The sequence below is a fragment of the Sebastes fasciatus genome, chromosome 10, assembly GCF_043250625.1.
Source record: "Sebastes fasciatus isolate fSebFas1 chromosome 10, fSebFas1.pri, whole genome shotgun sequence".
Classification (NCBI taxonomy): Eukaryota; Metazoa; Chordata; class Actinopteri; order Perciformes; family Sebastidae; genus Sebastes; species Sebastes fasciatus.
The window spans coordinates 31,382,730-31,403,702 of record NC_133804.1 but is presented as its reverse complement, the minus strand read 5'-3'; the positions used below and the strand labels follow the sequence as shown (position 1 = coordinate 31,403,702).

General features: G+C 35.0%; 4 protein-coding genes across 4 annotated transcripts in view; 2 read left to right on the top strand and 2 right to left on the bottom strand.

Annotated features, from left to right (window-relative positions):
• The first annotated feature begins 2,612 nt into the window (after positions 1-2,612).
• On the top strand, positions 2,613-9,166 carry clic2 (chloride intracellular channel 2). Its single transcript, XM_074649394.1, has 6 exons — positions 2,613-2,900; positions 4,777-4,886; positions 5,402-5,527; positions 5,624-5,724; positions 7,097-7,278; positions 8,564-9,166. Exons 1-6 carry the CDS (start codon positions 2,847-2,849, stop codon positions 8,723-8,725), a joined length of 735 nt encoding a protein of 244 aa, XP_074505495.1. The 5' UTR covers positions 2,613-2,846; the 3' UTR covers positions 8,726-9,166.
• Positions 9,167-9,300: 134 nt separating this feature from the next.
• On the bottom strand, positions 9,301-14,352 carry urp1 (urotensin-related peptide 1). The gene is made up of 5 exons (XM_074649395.1): positions 12,380-14,352; positions 11,918-12,046; positions 11,786-11,826; positions 10,980-11,085; positions 9,301-9,492 (listed from the first exon to the last, which is right to left on the bottom strand). Exons 1-5 carry the CDS (start codon positions 12,480-12,482, stop codon positions 9,461-9,463), a joined length of 411 nt encoding a protein of 136 aa, XP_074505496.1. The 5' UTR covers positions 12,483-14,352; the 3' UTR covers positions 9,301-9,460.
• Positions 14,353-18,155: 3,803 nt separating this feature from the next.
• Positions 18,156-20,221, top strand: c1galt1c1 (C1GALT1-specific chaperone 1). Its single transcript, XM_074649390.1, has one exon. The coding sequence runs from the start codon at positions 18,200-18,202 to the stop codon at positions 19,151-19,153; it is 954 nt and encodes a 317-aa protein (XP_074505491.1). The 5' UTR covers positions 18,156-18,199; the 3' UTR covers positions 19,154-20,221.
• A 498-nt stretch (positions 20,222-20,719) lies between these two features.
• mcts1 (MCTS1 re-initiation and release factor) overlaps positions 20,720-20,973 on the bottom strand; it is a 3,321-nt gene continuing 3,067 nt past the window's right edge. Inside the window, exon 6 of the mRNA XM_074649391.1 lies at positions 20,720-20,973. This exon is cut by the window's right edge and continues 15 nt beyond it. Within this exon, the coding sequence (XP_074505492.1) occupies positions 20,907-20,973 (67 nt within the window). The 3' untranslated portion in view covers positions 20,720-20,906.

Below are 20,973 nucleotides of genomic sequence, written 5' to 3'. Positions count from 1 at the left end.
AAGACAAAACCTTGAACATTTGACCCTTTTCTGTGGGTACAATAGAGTAGAAAACATTATACAATTAGCAAAATAAAGACTATAGGTAGAAATATTCATGAAAGTAGCAATACCACAATGTAAAACTAGTAGAAGTCCTGCATTTAAACTTTTACTCTTTTTTTATTCAATTCTTTATTTTTATTATTATTATTATTATTATTATTATTATTATTATTATTATTATTATTTATATTTATATTTATACTATTATTATCATTATTATTATTATTATTATTATTATTTATATTTCTATTATTATTATTATCATTATTATTATTATTATCATTATTATTATTATTATTATTATTATTATTATTATTATTATTATTATTTCTTTTCTTAATTTTATTTCAATTTTGAATGCTGAAGTTGTTTTCTCTAGTGTACTGAGTGTGTTTGTCTCTAATCTAAACTACTTAAAAAAGTAGTAGTAGTAAACTATTGTAATTACGAACTGTAAATTGCATATTTGAAAACAACCTCGAAAAAATAAAGTATAAAAAAAAGGTATAACATTTTTAAAGTATAACATTTTTACAAGGTAAAAATATTCACATAAAATGTACTTAAAGGATGACAAATAAAAGTAATCACTATGCAGAATTAGTCATCTCAATGTCATATTATTGTTTATTATTACGGATGCATTAACCTTTATGCAGCATTTTAATGTTGTAACTGATCAAGATGAAGCTAATATTACAGTTTATTGTCATTTTCTCTGTATGTAACACTCGATATACAGGGAAACAACATTGATTTGATGGTGTAAAGAAACAAGCAACTTTGAAAAAAAATAAAAACAGGTTTAAAGGACAATAAATACAGTAGTATTAAGTAGCATACCACAGTAAACTGATGGTAGATTCTAGTTGTGCTTATTAAACAAAATGCAATGAATTATAATATAAAGATGTGAATCATTTGTATATATAAATTAAATTAAAATGATGACTCAATATTTAAAATGTTTTTAACATGTTTCTAACAACTAACAATTGTCAAATAAATGGAAGGGAATAAAAAGTAAAATATTTCCTTCTCAAATAAAATCAAAGTATAACACATATAACATTGAAATACTCGAGTAAAGTACTTAGTATTTGAGTAAATTTACTTAGTTACTCTCTACCACTGACTCTATTCTACCTTCTACTTCTTTATTCGGCTATTTAAGCGAACATTAGGTGTATTTTCTTGTCAAAAAGCACTGAAGCAAAGACATATTTTTTCATTTTTACTTCATCATTACAGCAATTTTTTTCAGTATATATATTTTTTTAAATAATCTTTATTAACAGGGACAAATGACAGTCATTGACTGTCCTTGGGTTAGCTGGAAAGCTAAATTTCATCAGCAGTACCTGAATATACCCATGAATAGTAGTAGTAGTATTAATAGTAGTAGTAGTAGTAGTACTTTTATTCAGTCATCACACACAAAACAGTAAGTATAAACAGTATATACAACATATAACCTAGTATACAATATGACTGAAAAGGCACAGGCAGAAGCATAATGCTTATATATGCCTATCTTACATTCTCATCAATTTAAGCTACCCTCCAGAAAATAATAATAACAATAATAATAATAATAATAATAATAATAATAATAATAATAATAATAATAATAATAATAATAATAACAATAATAAAATAAAATAAAATAAAAATAAATTACACTTGTAACCCTCAAAATAAAAAAAACTCAAATAGCTTTATAACATAAAAAAAAAAAGAAAAACTAAAAGCGAGTTACTCATTTTTACGTTTACGTTATTATTATTATAAAAAATTACAACGCTACACAAAAGAAAAATCTGCATGACTTTTAAACTGTTTGTTCAGGTATTTCTTGCATTCCTATGGCTAAAACAAACATATTGTACATTATTCAGACAACCAGATGTGAGATGTGAGGGCTACTCTCTTATAGATATATAGATATATAGATAGATAGATAGATAGATAGATAGATAGATAGATAGATAGATAGATAGTAACTTTATTGACCTCGAGGGAAATTCAAGTTTCCAGCATCACAGTTCCATAGTGCAAAACATGTTAGTAAAAAGGCACAAGTAAGTGGTAAAAATAACAAAGTACAAAGAGATACAGGACTATTAAAAATGTGAATGTAGTGCAAAAAGTGATATAGTGCTGGATAATAAAATATAGGGGATATACAGTAGAGACCAGGGGATTAAGAAATGTCAAATATGGAATATAATGCGGGAAAAGAACTGAGGTAGAGAGTTTTTTTTTAAAAAGTGCAAAATATAGCTGTACATTGTTTGTAGATTTTTTGTGGGTTTGTAGGTGTCTCCTCAGTGAGTGTTTTATATGAAGTACAGCCTTCCTGTGCAAAGTGCCCCTTATCTATTATTGCCTCCAAATCTGGAATGTGAGCGTCCCAAATGAAACTGAATTTGTGTGTTTGAGTCATCAGTTGCTGTGTATTGCAATATGCAATGGACCTATTTTAAGCTCGTAGTGTTTGGCTTCAAATATATAAGAGTGAGTCCCCCGCCCATTCCTCTGGATCCTCCCTCTCCTCTCACTAGTGAAGTATGTGTCAGAGCGATAGCCTCCAAGGAGACCTCAGACAAAACACAAGCAGCCCGGAGGTGTTAACACTTTCTCCTTAGACGTCCAGAGACACCAGAAACCAGAGCAGCACTTGTTCACGGTTATCAGATTTCTCTCTTTCTCTACAGCTCTGTGGGAGATTTGTAGAACTTAAGGAAAAGCTTTGACTGGACTTTTAAAGAAGTGAATTTAACTTTTCCTTTGGGGACGACATGGCACTTCGGCAGAACTCTGACAAGGAGCCCAGCATCGAGTTGTTCATTAAGGTCAGTCATTTCTTTTCAATTTCACTAATTATACTTGAAAGGAGAAGTTGGTTGTAACATGTGAGGGAATTATTCAAAATGACATACTTCCACATGAAATCTCTCCTTTCTCACATCCTCTATTTAAGAGGAAAAGATACAGGCACTGCTCACTTGTCATCAGAATGGTAAATAGGGCAGATAGAGTGATCAATCAGAGGTCAACTCTCATTTTGATGGGTGCCATCTAAAGATACCGTGTGCTACAGATGCTGAGGTGTTTTTTTTATCCCTGCTGAGGGTCCCAGCAGAGTATTTTATCAGTGACCTCTGACTACAGACAGACAAGTCCACCTTATCATCGCACACCCAGACGGAGCTGAGAGAGCATGCAGGGTGACTGGCCCCCAGCCTGAAACCAGGCACACCCACTTTACTTACGCACACATTCAGATATATATTAGTCCTCCATAATCAAGAAGTCACATAAACAAATTCCTCATCTATCACCTCATGTTGTTGCCTAATAGCCAAACATTAAGATCTCTTCGTTCCTCTTCGTGCTATACTTTGGTATCTATGCGGACTCAGTGTATCTTCTGGTAGATAAAACAAGGTCAAGTGAAGCTCAAAAACATTTCAGGACAGTTCGACATGCTGTAGACAGAGTACGTTATGTCTCTCTGTAAATGAACATTCAGTCTCTTAAAAGAACAGTATGTGATCTATTAGCAGAATATAATATTCATAACTATGTTTTCATCAGTGTATAAATCACCTGAAACTAAGAACCGTTGTGTTTTAGTTTGCTTAGAATGAGTGATTCATATCTACATAGGGGGCGTGTCCTCTTCACAGAGTCATTCATGTTGCCCCGCCATGTTTCTACAGTAACCCAAACACTGGCTCTAGAGAGAGACTTTTTACGTTACCTGAAGGCCACCGTAGTTTTCTGACACGCTGTGAAACTGAGGTATCACCAGCCACGGTTTTGCACTCGGCAGCTCACGTTAAAGCAGTCTTGGAAAGGGAGGAGTGAGCGGAGGGTAGCTGGTTGCAATCTGCAACCACACCACTAGATGCCCCCAAATCCTACACACTTTAAAAGAATAGTTTTAATTTATTAGAAATATGCTTATTTGCTTTCTTGCTGAGAGTTAGATGAGAAGATCAATACATCTCATGTCATGGCTCTGACTCCTGACAAAGATGATTAATTAACATGTTATATTTCGTTAGTTTAATCCGTACCAAGCGTAAGTGTAAAAATGATGTTTGGTTGTGGTTCTACGGGGTTTAATGTGCAGGATTATTTCTTGGTCAGGCAGAGACTAGACTCTAGGAAATATTACTGCTCCCAGCCAATAAATAGTTTGCACATAATAAACCCCCGTAAAACAGCGAATTACAATTTTTGCTTCATTTTTTTTTGGTACGGATTAAACAAACAAGGTCTAACCTGTTCTATAGTGAGTTTTAGAGATACTGGAAGACGGATTTTGTTACCAAAAGCTAGCTGTTTCCCCTTGTTTCCAGTCTTTCTGCTAAGCTAAACTCACCGGCTGCTGGCTGTATTCATATTTACAGTACAGCTGTGAGAGTGGTATCAATCTTCTCATCTAACTTCCGGGCAGGAAAGAATCATGAATCATGTCCCAAAATGTCAAATTATTCCTTTGACATCAAGAAGGGAGGAGAGTTAAAATGTTAGCGTTTGTTGCTTTCCGCCGCAACACAATGCCTGCTTTTTTTCCTCCAAAGAGGAAACTGCCCAGCCTTTCACTTCCAAAATCATTTGTTTATCAGCAGACAAGAGGGAGATATTGTGATTGCTTCACTGTGCTTAAAAACAGGACATTTGTGGTTCATGAAACTAAACTTTCTGTGTGTTTTTCAGGCTGGACATGATGGAGAGAACGTTGGGAACTGTCCTTTCTGTCAGAGGCTCTTCATGGTGTTGTGGCTGAAAGGAGTCAAGTTTACGGTGACCACTGTTGACATGAGGAAGTAAGAACCCACCTCCTCCTCTGGCAATAACACTTCCTGAGCATCTGGTCATGGGGACTTTCACACAGAACTCTATTAAGAAGCAAATGAGAGAGAAAATTGAGAGTAGCCCGAACCATTCCTCACTTATCAATAGGTGTGCTTCTAACAGAGAGTTTAGAGGGAGGTGTGTACAAAGAGCTCTGTGTCGCTGCCAAACAAACACCTTCTTTAATTGAGGCTTTTTATTGTGTGAATTTCTCAGAGTCATTACCGGTGAACAAATAAGATCAGGAAACTATGAAAGGATGCTGATAATTAAGTGATTCAGAGCACACACACAAAAAGGGCCTTTTTAAAGAGCCGACCACTCCCAGCGCTGTGTGTTTTTATAACTAAACCAACAGCCGATGTTGAAATCATTTATCCCACAGAGCCACATTTGGTTCTGACAGCCTTTGACATGCTTGATAACAGTCTGATTGAATGATTACAGTATATACATCTCTCTCTCTCTCTCTCCGTCCTCTCTGCAGGAAGCCAGCCGAGCTCAAAGACCTGGCCCCCGGGACCAACCCTCCTTTCCTCCTCTACAACGGCACCCTCAAAACAGACTTCATCAAAATAGAGGAGTTTCTTGAGCAAACACTGGCCCCTCCCAGGTATTGTTGCACTTTTAATCATTACACAAATATTAATCAGGTGATTCTTTATGAGGTTGACTCCCAGGCTTTACTCCTCCTCCTCTCTCCTTGCAGGTATCCTCATCTCAGCCCGCTGAACAAAGAGTCCTTTGATGTGGGCGCTGACATTTTTGCAAAGTTCTCTGCTTTCATCAAGAACCGCCCCAATAACGCCTGTAAGCTGAGTTCATTAAACATGTTACAGCTCATAATAATTTCACTTATTCTAACCGATATGGATGTGAGATAAAATGCTTAGTAAATAGATATATTTTTTAAAATAAGTACATTTAATTAAGTATTGCAGTTAGTAACTAAAGTAAGTAAAACTTTGTTTATATAGCACCTTTTTAAGACAATAACATCAGTAAAACACAATACCAAGCACAAAAAACAATAATCAAAACTACATACAAATGCAAGAACACAGATGCAGCAAACAGATCAAACTTTGGACTATTTGGAAAAATTATTATAGAGTTATATAAAAGACAATAAGTGTGTTTTTAGATGTTTTTGAAACTAGTTAAGTACAATCTTGAGGTACTTGTATCTCCATTTTATGCTACTTTATACTTCTACTCCACTAAATTTCAGTGCAAAAAATAGTGTATATTTTACTACACTACAATTATTTGACAGCTGTAGTTACTCTCAAGAGTTATTTTATCTGCAAAATATATGATCAGCCTCTAATATGTGATTATTTGTTTTTATAGATTAAGCTGCTCAACAGTTTGTTAAGTAGTTAAAATAAACTCAAACAACCACTACAAAATTAAAATGTTTACTTGCTTATACTCCAGTGTCAACTCTATATGGGGTATTCTGCATGAGTACTTTTATTTTGCTAATATTACTTCTGTACTTTTACTTAAGATGATATTGAAATTTAAATAATTTTTATTATTCTTAATGGTCTTTTTTTTTATTTCACTAATATATTTAAGCATATACTGTCCTCCTATTGTCTAATTGTATTGCTTATTATTTTATTTTATTTTGTAAAACACTTTGAGCTACATTTCTTGTATGAAATGTGCTCTATAAATAAAAGTTATTATTATGATTATTATGATTATTATTAATAATCATAATAATAATAAGGACTCTTACTTGTAACAGAGTAAATGTAAAACTTGGAATTGATACTTTTACTTCAGTGAAGTACTTCTTCCACCACTGATCAAAAGTACTCATTATGCAGAAAAAATGTCTCCTTATACTATTATCTACATATCATATTATTGGATTATTATTTGTGATACCATTTATATTCTGTTTAGGTGGATTAACCCGTTGTAAATTTATTATATTTTATAAACTTATCATAACCTTTGTATATAATAAGTTCATCTACAAAGTAACAAGTAACTACAGATGTCAGACAAATGATAATTTCCCCTCTGAAAGTACCTCAAAATTGTATTTGAATACAAAACTTGAGTAATATTTTGATTTTACCTTAAAATTCACCTGTAGGTAAATTACACCACACACGATTACAGTAAATCAACATAACACATCTCTGTGTTTCTGACCCTCCAGTTCACGAGAAGAACCTGCTGCGGGAGTTCAAGAGGCTGGACATCTACCTGAACTCGCCGCTCCCCGAGGAGGTCGACCACAACTGCAGAGAAACCACCACCGTCTCCAAGAGGAAGTTCCTGGACGGCGACCGCCTCAACTTAGCTGACTGCAACCTGCTGCCCAAACTACACGTCATCAGGGTGAGACAGAGTGTAGTTTTATTTAGTTGCTTTGCTGTTCAGTGGTGCAAAGTAACTAAGTACTCAAGTACTCTACTTAAGTACATTTTTGACATAATTGAATATTTCTGTTTATGCTACTTTAAATGTATATTTCATTACATTTCAGAGGGATATATTGTACTTTTTACTCCAATACTAATTTATTTGACAGCTATCTAGCTCCACTTGATTGATTGATGCATCAGCATTAACAATCTACTAATGTAGTTTTATAATAATATCATGAAGGCCAATATCCTGCATAATGAATACTTTTACTTTAGATACTTTATGTACATTTTTGCTGATAATACTTATATACTTTTACTTTCAGGGAGTATTTTTACAGTTTACTTGAGTATTTCAATATCGTATACGTATACTCTTACTCACATGTACTATTTTTTTTAATACACTACATTTGTATGACAGTTATAGTTACTTCACAGATTAGGATATTAGAAACCTATAGATCGTTTCAATGGAATGCGTTGCTAGGCAACAGCTTGGGTCCATGTTTACTTCCTGCCAGCTGATGTCATTCACATACACTGCAACAGGAAATAAACTGGGACACATTTGGAATGTTTACAACTGTGGAAACGATCTATACTGATCATCATAGTAAAGCATATTAAACCGTATAACATAGAGTATTTATACATTGTTTTACTTAAAGGTCCCATATTGTGCTCATTTTCAGGTTCATACTTGTATTTTGTGTTTCTAATAGAACATGTTTACATGCTGTAATGTTAAAAAAAACTTTATTTTCCTCATACTGTCTGCCTTTATAAACCTGTATTCACTCTCTGTCTGAAACGCTCCGTTTTAGTACATTTCAATGGAATTGCAACAGATTGGCGTTGCTAGGTAACAGTTTGGGTCCATGTTTACTTCATGTCAGCTGATGTTATTCACATACACTGCAACCAGGAATAAACTGGGACACATTTAGACTATTTACATTTAAAACCGTGTAATGGTCTAAATATTGTATATTTGTGACATCACAAATGGAGAGAAATCCTAACGGCTTGTTTCAAACGCACAATTTCTGAATACGGGCTGTGTGTATTTCTCCGTATATTGAGCGTTTTGATAACACTATTTATATAGCACTTAAACCTGCTTTAAAATGTAAAAGACATGAAAATCTAAATTTTTACAATATGGGACCTTTAAATGATCTGAGTACTTCTTTGATCTTTATGTACCCGCAGGCGTACTCAATATTTTTGATCTTCCTTTCCATTTATTTCAGATTGCTGCCAAGAAGTACTGCGACTTTGACATCCCGGCAGAGTTCACGGGCGTGTGGGGATACCTCCGAAACGCCTACGAGAGAGAGGAGTTCAAACAGACGTGTCCGGCCGACATCGAGATCGAGAAGACTTACTTCAGCGTGGCCAACAAGAGGAAATAAAACCTTTGATTCTCTGTAGTTAATGTGCTGTTTTCACTCAGTGTAGCAGTACACGTACAGACGGTGATCTGTAGAGGGCGCTACAACCTACAAGAATAAACTGTGGCAATGAATCAGACACTATTCCACCTTAAAAACACCTGTTGCAGCAAGACTTTGCTGAACCTTGTATGTATTTATTCATAGTCACTCACAGACAGATGGTATCTTTATGCCACGTTGAATAGGCCATATGTGCAATTCTGTTTATAGTGTAAATAGATATTTTTTCCACGCTTTTTATGATCAAAACACCCTCGTTAAAATAAACATGATTGTGTTAGTGTGAGCAGCAGAAACCTTCAAAAACAGTTCATATTTATGCAAATCATGAAATAAACTTCTGTATCTGATATGATTCAATCTGTCAATCACTGTCACACTAATAAATAATATCAAATTCGTTCGACATAATGTTTGTGTGCTTAATTAGTGCTATGGTGCTCCCTTCTTTAGGTCTACACATATTATAAACATCTTTACCTTGAAATATCACAACCAGGTCACATAAATGGCATTTCTGATATTCAAGTTTATTTTCAGACCCTTTTACAGCTTCAAAAATATATTTTCTCTTGATCCGGTACAGAAGGTGAATATACTGTTTGGTGGGAAACAAAAATGAGGATGGAGAGTGGAGGCGTTTCCAACCAGGCCGACCCGAAATCACACCAAACATCCTGCAGCTGCCGGCCTCTAGTTGGTCACACAGTATTTCCAGAAACAAGCTGTCGGGGCGTCAGAGAGTAAAACAAAGTTAGATAGAAAGCTCATGATCTGATCCACCTTCTTTATTCCAAACACTTTTTACACTGCAACTGAAATGCATTTAATTATTTATTTTAATATTCATCAAATATTGTCAATCTGTTTCTCCACTTTACAACTTTACTTCTAGTACTTCTGTATATAGATTGTAAAGACCTTTAAAGGAAATGTGATTTTTGGGCTTTATAAATAAAATAGTCTTCACTTAAGCTCAAGTACATAATGGCATTATTATTCATTATTTAACACTTCACTTTATGCCCTCCCTATTTAGGATTCATGAGCAGTATATAAACATTTAATGACACACTGTGATGTGGTTGTAAGCAGATATAACTGTTTATCAATGTGTTTATCAACAACTATAACTCCTTAAGTGGAGGCTTGTGTATAAACAGATAACAATATAGCAAAACACAGTTGTAATAATATAAAATATGTCTTCATAGTTCTTCAAATATCTGCTCACAATTATATTACAGTGGGTTAGAAACCATTTATTAAATGTTTATATATGTTTATAAATGCTATATCAGGGGCTTAAAGTAAAGTGTTACCTTATATTTTTAAAGTCAGTATTTTTCCACTAAAGAAGTAAATTTCACTACATTTTATTTTTAAATTTTAAATTTTAAAATTTTCATCACAAACAAAAAAAGTAACATCTACAGACAGACTCACAAACATACCAACTACACATACAGAAAACAAGCATAAAATAAAATGAAAAAATAAATACAAATATATATATAAATAATAATAATAATAATAGTAATAATAATAATAATAATAAAAAAATATTATAATTATAAATTAATAATAATACAAATAATGAAAAATAATAATAAAAATAATGATAATAAAACATTTTCACTACATTTAAAATAACATTTATTACATTTGACATGGGAATTAGGAAGTGTAACTGCCTTTACTGATTCTATTAAATAGAAACTATTAAACTATTAAACTATCTGTTTATATAATGTTTATTTTTATATATATATATCTTATATTGTATATGTATAATGGTAGAATTTAAATTTGTTTGTATTCTTATTTTATTTTAGCGTTCTAATTATTCTATTGTTATTTTTACTGCTTATTTGCACCAACGAACCAGAGCAAATTCCTAGTGTATACCTGATACACCTAGCAATAAACAAAGATTCTGATTCTGATTCTATATATATATATATTATATATATATATATATACAGTATATATAATATTCTAGTGCTGTTTAGGTGTATCTGAGCTATTTAAACGGCACAAGCCTTAGTTAAACATCCGTCTAGTTGGATCATTGCATTATAATAACGTCAGCTCAGGCATCATGTCAGGTATTGTTATATGAGGTCAACTCTTTGAGTCACGTCGTCACAGTCTGTGTGCATAAAGAGCGGGTGTGGCGTGTGCTTGATATTAAACAATAAGAGTCACTCACTTCTTTTGTTTGTTTTGGGCAAGTTCTGCTCTGATCTGAGAAAACCCTGAGAGCGAAGCTTGTCGGCCGCTGCCAGCTTCAACACGGTTTCTCTGAGGTCCTCCACCTAAAAAACACAAGAACAAACATGATGCAGATGATTTACACTCAGTCTGTGGTACACTACAGTTTGACAGCTTTAACCGGAACAAACTGGTCACATACAGCCTTCTTTTAAACCTGTTTGCATTGGCTTCCAGTTGATTTTAAGGCAGTACTTTTAAAGCACTGTGTGGCCTGGTTCCTGCAGGCATGTGGGCTTCAGTGACCAAATGTACCTGCAGTTAATCTCAGATTCTGCAACAAAACTCTGCAGAAATCCCCCTCGATGCAGACTTAAAATTAAAGGAAGCATTTGTTGTCAGAGCTCCTGCAGCATCTTAATTAATAAAATATCAGAAATATATTAAAGAAATGTCAGAAACATATTAGTAAAATATCAGAAAAATAATAGTAAAATATCTGAAAAATATAAATAAAATATCTGAAAAATAATAGTAAAATGTCTGAAAGATATTTGTAAAATATAAGGAAAAATATTAATAAAATATCAGCAATATAATAGAAACATTTGTTGTCAGAGCCCCGAAACTCTGGAGCATCTTTCCTGCTGAAATGTATCTTGCTGCCTCAGTGACCTCTTTTAAATCTCTACTAAAAACTACATTAATTGTTTTTTCTGTGCCATTTCACTTTCAACTTCTTCATTGAATTGCTATAAAATAGTGTGATATTAAAGAGTGTACAGAGATGTAGATGAGTCTTACCATGTTTGCAAACGTATCTTGTTGTGCTGCATCCTTCGCCCCTTAAAAAAATAAATAAAATACAATAGAAGGTCAAAGATCATTATGTGACTGTCTGCAAATGTCTGCATTATATTTGTATTATTTTTTTACCTTTATTCCAGGACTCTCTCCCTCCATTGTGCGGCACCAGTAGAGGATACAGATTATTCACCTCTCTCTGCTCCCCCTCAGCAGCGTTGGCTCCATCCTCCACCTCGGACACTAATTTCTGAATGAAATCTGTTGAGATAAAACAACATCATCCTGTGAAATTAATTTCTCTGCAGTGAGTTAAGCAGAATAAAATGTATTTTAGGATTTTTTTAACCATATCTTGAAGAGCAAAAATGAGAAAGAATACTCAAATATTTTGGTAAAGTTCAGAAAAAGCAAAAATTATGAAAAATATGAACAGAGTTCGGTTGAGTTTCATCGTCTAACTGAGCTAATGTCTCACACAAATGCAGTAAAACTAGAATAAATAGTGTTGCTCAAGACAAAAGGTCATATTTAAAGAGCCCAAACTGACCTAAAGCAGTCCAACATTTCCAGTAAAATTAAAGAACACCTCACCTGCTTGTGGCTCCAGGTTGGTGTCGGGGTACAGAGGTAGAGCGTGTGTCCGTCTTGCGGAACAAATCACAGCAACGAGGTAAAACAGAGCTACAGAAAACATGGTGCCTCTCTCTCTTTTAGATCTGGACTATAACTCTGCTGGGCAGCAGAGAACTTCACTTATATATCCTCAGTGGCCATCCATCACCACCTGATCAATACATTATCATCACACCCCAGTCTCCTTCTTAATGGTTTTGACGCGATGGATCAGGCGTCATAGACACAATTTAGGGGACCCTGTCAATTGAGCCGGAGCCTATCTGTGCTTGTACAGAGAGACCTAACAAATGTTGACTCTGTAGCGGTAATCAGTCCAGCAGCGCGCTGATGGTTTATGTCTGACACCATTTCTCTGTGATGAGGCTGTTCAAACATATCATTGCTCATGTCTGAGCTACACAGCTGGAGGGGGGAAATATGTCACCGCAGGTTCCTACGTCACTCTGTGTTGAATGACTAACATTTCTGAAGCATTTCATTATGATGGTCTGATGAAGCACAGAGGTCACATTGTTGTAAATATCCTGTAAATGTTGTTAGTCAGGAGTTAAAGGTCCCATATTGTAAAAAGTGAGATTTTCATGTCTTTTATATTATAGAGCAGATTTAAATGATATATAAATACTGTGAAAGTATCAAAACGCTCAATCAACAGATAAATACAAACAGCCCGTATTCAGAAACTGTGTGTTTGAAACAAGCCGTCAGGATTTCTGTACATTTGTGATGTCACAAATCTACAATATTTACACAATTTCACAGTTTTAAACATAAACATTCTAAATGTGTCCCAGTTTATAAAATAGAGCGTTTCTGATAGAGGGTAAATACAGGTATATTCAGACAGACGGTATGAGAAAAACAATGTGTTGTTTTAACATTAAAGCATTTAAACATGTTCCAGTTGAAACCCAAAATACAAGTATGAAGATGAGCACGATATGCCACCTTTAAAGGTATGATTTGCATAATAAACCTGAATGGACAATGAATTTTTTTTTATTTCATATTGATCATTCATGTTTTACAACTTCCAGAATACCTGACTTGTACATAGATTATTATTTTATTGTTGGTCATTGGTGCTTTTTATATATATTTACATTATATTCATATATACACCTATTTTTTCACTACTTGTATACATAACAGTCCTGTCTATTCTTTACCTTTATTGTCCAGCTTTGTTATCCGTATCCCTATATCTGTTATTTATATTTCTGTGTAAGAACATTGAGAGAGATGCATAAAACCGGAGTTAAATTCTTTGTATGTACAGTATGGCAAATAAACCTGATTGTGATTGATGATGATTAAATGTATATTTCCTGTAGGTTTCACTGCCCCCTTTTCAATATATATAAGTTGTAGGGCTGTCAAAGTTAACGTGATAATAACAGGTTAACGCAAAATTTTGTTTTAATGCCACTAATTTCTTTAACGCATTAACACAATCGCTCTATCGAAGGTTGTACCGGGCTCAGTTTTAAAGAATCCTTTTAAAGAAACCTAAGGAATCCATTGGTACCAACCATGTCATGCTAGTTTGTCGCGAAGGAGGCTTAATAACGCTACAAACTTGTGCTAAATTTTGGCGAGGAAAAACTGGCATGGCCATTTTCAAAGGGGGCCCTTGACCTCTGACCTCAAGATATGTGAATGTAAATGGGTTCTATGGGTACCCACGAGTCTCCCCTTTACAGACATGCCCACTTTATCATAATCACATGCAGTTTGGGGCAAGTCATAGTCAAGTCAGCACACTGACACACTGACAGCTGTTGTTGCCTGTTGGGCTGCAGTTTGCCATGTTATGATTTGAGCTTATTTTTTATGCTAAATGCAGTACCTGTGAGGGTTTCTGGACTATATTTGTTATTGTTTTGTGTTGTTAATTAATTTACCGGTAACAAATATATACAACATTTGCATAAAGCAGCATATTTGCCCACTCCCAAGTTGATAAGAGTATTAAATACTTGCCAAATCTCCCTTTAAGGTACAATTTGAACAGATAAAAAAATGTGCCATTAATTTGCGATTAATCACGATAAACTATGGACAATGATTCAATATTTTAATCGATTGGATTGACAGCCCTACTTTTTTTCAGTAAGGCTTAAAACTCAAGAGTAATTGTTTCTAAAAATATAAAAGATCAGAACAGGTTGAGAGTTTTCGGCTGCTCGAGAAGGCTTTGGGCTTTTTGTCAAACTGAAAGGTCACTAACGCTCCTCAGATTAGAGTCGGTGGTATCAGGTGATTTATAAGGTTGTCTCTCCACAACGCTGAAAACAACAACAACAACATTTGATACATTTGGCTGCTGAGCAGTCAACGAGAAAAGGTAAAAAAAGCACAGTGACTTTAAATCAGACACAGACAGATTACTCACCTGGAACAGGGAAGAAACAATAACTTACTATCACTGTTAAAACTAAATACAGGATTTATGTTGATGTGTTAATCGTGGTCACAGGAAATGTAAATTTAAGGTCATAAATTGTTGCATTCAAGTAAAGTATTATCAGCATAATGTAAAAGTCCTTGTTGTGCAGGACAGTGGCCTCTGGCTGTGACTATATTATTACATCATTAAATTATTAATAATGATTCAACATTAGTCCAGTGGTTTTCAACCCTTGGGTCGAGTCCCCTCCGCAACTTTGTATTCATGTATTAGGTATTTTCAGACTTTTTTGTCAGACATTTTTCAGACTTTTTTGTCAGACTTTTTTTCTATGACCATTTTTTTTTTACATCTTTCCGACTTTTTTGTCAGACATTTTTCCGACTTTTTTTCAGTCTTTTTTCCGACTTTATTTCTTCCGACATTTTTTTTACATTTTTAGACTATTTTTCCGACATTTTGACATTTTTCCGACTTTTTTTCTATGGACTTTTTTTTGACATCATTCAGACTTTTTTCCCCCGAAATTTTGACATCTTTCAGACTGTGTTGTCAAACATTTTTTGTCCGACATTTTCAGATTTTTTTTTTCATACTTTTTTTCAGACATTTTTCAGACATTTTTTTAGATTGTTTTTTTCGGATATTTTTTCAGACTTTTTTTGTCCGACATTTTTTTCGGATATTTTTTCAGATCTTTTTTTTCCACTTTTTTTGTCCGACATTTTTTTAGATATTTTTTTTCGGATATTTTTTCAGATCTTTTTTTTCAGACTTTTTTTTTAGATATTTTTTTTAGATTTTTTTTCAGACTTTTTTTTCAGACATTTTTCAGATCTTGTTTTGGGGATTTTTTTTCAGATCTTTTTTTTCAGACATTTCTCAGATCTTTTTTTGGATCTTTTTTCAGATCTTTTTTTTCAGACTTTTTTTTCAGACATTTTTTAGATCTTTTTTTTGGACATTTTTTCAGATCTTTTTTTTCAGACTTTTTTCAGATCTTTTTTATGGATCTTTTTTCAGATCTTTTTTTTCAGACTTTTTTTGTCCGACATTTTATTAGATCTTTTTTTCTGATCTTTTTTCAGATCTTTTTTCAGATCTTTTCTTTCAGACTTTTTTTTCAGGCATTTTTCAGATCTTTTTTTTGGGATATTTTTCAGATCTTTTTTTTCAGACTTTTTTTCAGACTTTTTTTGTCCGACATTTTTTTTTGACATCTTTCAGACTTTTTTGTCAGACATTTTTAAGACTTTTTTCCATGGATTTTTTTTTGACATCTTTCAGACTTTTTTTCTATTGACAATAATACCCTGTTATTCATTTATTTTTTATTTATTTAATTTAATTTTTTTAATTTATTTTCCTGCTAATCTACTTCTCCACACTCCAGTAGTCCAGTAGGTGGCGGTAATGCACCTATAAGCTGGTTTGCCAACCGCCAATAAACACCAGAGTAGAAGAAGAAGAAGCGGAATAAGGAGACGCATATCCGGTTTAGGAGCAGTCTGTTTACTTCCGGTCCTCAGTGATCATGAACCTCTCTAACCTGCTTCACCTCGCTGTTAGTTTAGTTAGTTATTAACTGACTGTCAGACTGTTGGCTCGCTTCTCTCAACCAAACAGGAGCTGAAAGACGAGAGAAAGAAGCAGGAGAACCACCTGACAACATCCAGCCAGCTCGGTAACGTCCAGTAAATGATCCTTATCTGTGCTATTAGTGTTAATAACAAGAGTTAGCCGGGTAGTAGAGATAGATAGGAAGCTAACAGGTAGCTAACAGCAGGTAGGACTAACACAACTCCTCCAGATCATGTTAACAAGTTACGGGACGTCAGTGGAAGCTGATCAGAGCTGATCACTAATATGTGGGCGAACAGGTCAAACCTGAGTATAATGCTAAACCGGTTCATGTTTCTAGTCAAGCCCAGATCTTATTTCCGGATCAACTTGTTTATACAAGACGAACAAGCTAACACCATTTTATTAATCCCTTTATATTACATTAATGCTGCAATTATTTACATCATTGTTTATTTGAGAGTAGGGACAGTGCAAGTGAATAAATACACATGGTGGAAGAATACATAGCCAGAAGGCTATTTTGTTTTTTAATGAAGATGGAGGTGGGATTTATACCAATCTTGTGACATGACACTAGATTATCTGGAAGTTATTGTTGAGTAGCTTACATGTTTGTCTGCTTCGAAGAAGGCAAACCTAACTGTGGGAAGACGGTTTTCTAATTATGTTTGTAAAGCTGGATCCTGGGTGGGAATTACATTTTTATGTATATTTGTACCTTTTTGCACTTGGCACAATCAGCGCCCCATTTCCTTTGTGGTGTAGATAAAGACAGTCGATGGGTGTGCCACTCTTTTGAATGAAGATGGAGGTGGGATTTATACCAATCTTGTGACATGACACTAGATTACCTGGAAGTTATTGTTGTGTAGCTTACATGTTTGTCTTTTTGTGGTCTTAAAGCTGCATTAGAGTTTTTGGGTGATGACTTTTTTCTGAAGTTTCTGACATTATTTAACTGTTCAAAGTGCTTCCCCATCTTAACCACATTATGAATAACTTTCTTTTTTATATCTGAGAAAACATCACCCAACTGATTTAAAGATTGTACGGAAGGACCGATAATCAATAGTGAAGGCTATTTTTCATCTGTAGTCCCTGACCAAGGTGTTTAAAAAGCTTCCTAAAGTACATCAGAGCAAAAACAAAAACATGGTATTCAGTTTAAAAGGCTTCCTAAAGTACATCAGAGTAAAAACAAAAACAGGGTATTCAGTTTAAAAGGCTTTCTAAAGTACATCAGAGCAAAAACAAAAACATGGTATTCAGTTTAAAAGGCTTCCTAAAGTACATCAGAGTAAAAACAAAAACAGGGTATTCAGTTTAAAAGGCTTTCTAAAGTACATCAGATCAACATGGTATGCAGTTTTTAGAGCCAAATGCCCCAGATTCTCTGGTTCCAGCTTCATGGGAATGTTTAATATATTAAATATATTTAAGGGTTTTCTTAGTCCTTGATGATCTAAACTGGATATCTTTGGGTTTTATACTGTTGATTGGATCTGGAAATTGTGATGGGCACATTTTTCTGATATTTAATAGACCAAACCTTTAATTGAGAAAGTAATCAGCTGACTAATTAATGATCTTCAATAAAATTGCTGGTTAACACTTTTGTTGTACAGAAATTTGCCTCCAGCCAAATAAAAGATAAAGTAACCAAGTAAAGAGCATAAACTAAATAAGTGCAGTTTTCTCATTTTTTACATAGCGAGTTATAATTAACAATGCAGCTAACACAATAACACAGTAATGCATTTTCTCTCTCGTCCAGTGCCAAAATGTTCTCTGAAGGAGGTTCTTTCATGAAGGGGATGGTCTTGGGAAGCCTCTTCTGCTTAGTGCTGTCGCTCATGGGTAGTCTCAGCCCCGGCACGGAGTCCAAAAAAGACAACCATAATCATCATCACGTCAAAGCCCCGAGTAAAGATGAGCTGACACGCCTCTCAGACAGTCACATGCAGGAGTTGAGCAATCAAGTCCGGATCTCTTGCATCATCATGGTCCAGCCCAAGATCCTTGTTTACTGGGCCACTGCGGTGGACACCTGGAGCAAACACTGTGATAAGGCTGTGTTTTACACCTCCGAGTCCTCTAAGGCACTCGAGGCGGTTGACCTGAATGAAAAAGATGACTGGGCGAGGCTACGTAAAGCTCTGAAGCATGCTTATGAGAATGCCGGAGACCTGCGCTGGTTCTTTGTGGCACAACCTACCACGTTTGCCATCATTGAGAACCTCAAATACCTGGTGCTCGCAAAGGATCCCAGCGAGCCCTTCTACCTGGGAAACGCCATGAAGTCAGGGGAGCTCGAGTATGTGGCGTACGATAGTGGCATCGTTCTGAGTTATGAAGCGCTGAAAAGGCTGGTGCACGTGTTCCAGGATGAAGACAAATGTCCAGAAAGAGGACGTGCCCTGTGGAAGCTGAGTGAGGACAAGCAGCTGGCCGTGTGTCTCAAATATACAGGTGTCTTCGCAGAGAACGGAGAAGACTCGCACGGAAAGGGCCTGTTCAACAGCAAGAGTGTGAACAGCCTGATATCGGACAGCATGAAGGAAAACCCCAGCAGCGTGGTGGAGGGCTGCTGCTCTGACCTGGCGGTCACTTTCAACGGGATGTCACCAAATCAAATGCAGGTTATGATGTATGGAGTTTACAGACTTCGTCCTTACGGCCACGATTTTCATGACTCGTTAGTATTTAACCCTCCTGAAGGTTCAGCTAATGACTAGAGACTCATTCCTTCAAGATGGATATGGCATTTTAAAAGTTTTGCTTCGAAGAAGGCAAACCTAACTGTGGGAAGACGGTTTTCTAATTATGTTTGTAAAGCTGGATCCTGGGTGGGAATTACATTTTTATGTATATTTGTACCTTTTTGCACTTGGCACAATCAGCGCCCCATTTCCTTTGTGGTGTAGATAAAGAGAGTCGATGGGTGTGCCACTCTTTCGAATGAAGATGGAGGTGGGATTTATGCCAATCTTGTGACATGACACTAGATTATCTGGAAGTTATTGTTGTGTAGCTTACATGTTTGTCTTTTTGTGGTCTTAAAGCTGCATTAGTTTTTGGGTGATTACTATTTTCTGAAGTTTCTGACATTATTTAACTGTTCAAAGTGCTTCCCCATCTTAACCACATTATGAATAACTTTCTTTTTTATTTCTGAGAAAACATCACCCAACTGATTTAAAGATTGTACGGAAGGACCAATAATCAATATTGAGTCAAACATACGGTGGCCCAGCTCTAAATGAAGTGCATTTCTTGCCACGTTCTGCTTGGTTACCTCCACATATGAAGAATTGGACTTCACAGATAAATGAAAAATAATACACCTCAATGTTGACTTCTGGGTAAAATCAGTATATTCTTTTGTCACACATTAGAAGAGAGACAGCGGAGGTGTCATTGTTCTACTGACATTTTAAAAAGTGTCAGACTCCTTTAAAAAAAAAATGACTTTTGGACAATAAAAGTAAATAAAATGAATTTCTGATTAAATTCAATGTAGTTCTGTGGTGCTGAATGATCCAACGAGGACTGTTAAAAGGTGAGAATGAGGTAGCCTCCAGCTGTCATGTATGAACCTTGTCAAGCATACAATTACAGATTTTTGGTAAAGGGAAATATTTTTACAGTGAAAGGACTGCTTTGTTAAACTGAACAAATTTTATATAGAACTGTGAATGTATTCTACTGCAGACCACTATGTTGTTGTATCTTAACACATAATGCATATTCATATTTTTCTGCAGCCAGGTAAGAGAAGAATAAAATACTGCAGTTCTCATTGATGCTCTTGTACTATTTAAATATGTGTTCAGATTATAACAAAGGTTATTAGCACTACTGCACCCATCTCTGTAAATCATTATGCAACAGTTTTGAAGCATGACAAACCTCTAAAATGACCATAAAGTTGAATAAACACCCCTTTAAAACAAAACCTAAACATTATAACTCATGAATGTAGGATTTCTTTGCAGGGCTCTTGTATTAAACAGCATTATTTTTTAGCTGGGTTTGTAAATTCAACAGCACCTGCAGCAAGACAGTGACAAGCTCTACTCACAATAAAGAGGAGCAGAATAACGGGTCTATTCTCATGTCTCCCTGCCGCTCCTTCAGTCACAATGTAAATATGCTCACATCCAGGATACGTCATCACTCCCAACTAGATACTACACTACATGAACACCACGTAATCAAGTTTGAAGCCTGAAGTTGTTAATATTTTTAAAAAAATCATGTCAAGTTCTAAAATCACAGGCAATGCAAAATACCAGCTGAGATTAAGGTTTAAAGCAAGATCTTTCTTTTATTTGTGCATAACATTGATTGATTCAAAGCTTTCAGCAGGTTACACAGCTAAGTCCTCAGGTGTAAACAGGTGAGTGACGGACGGGCAGCTCATGCGTCGCTGTCAAGAGCTCCACACTTTCCGGGAGGTGTGGGTGGGTGTTGCAGGTGTTGACGTCATCATTTATACGTCTTCATGTGCCACAATCCATCATTCAGATAGTGAACGTTCTCAATCCCAATTCCC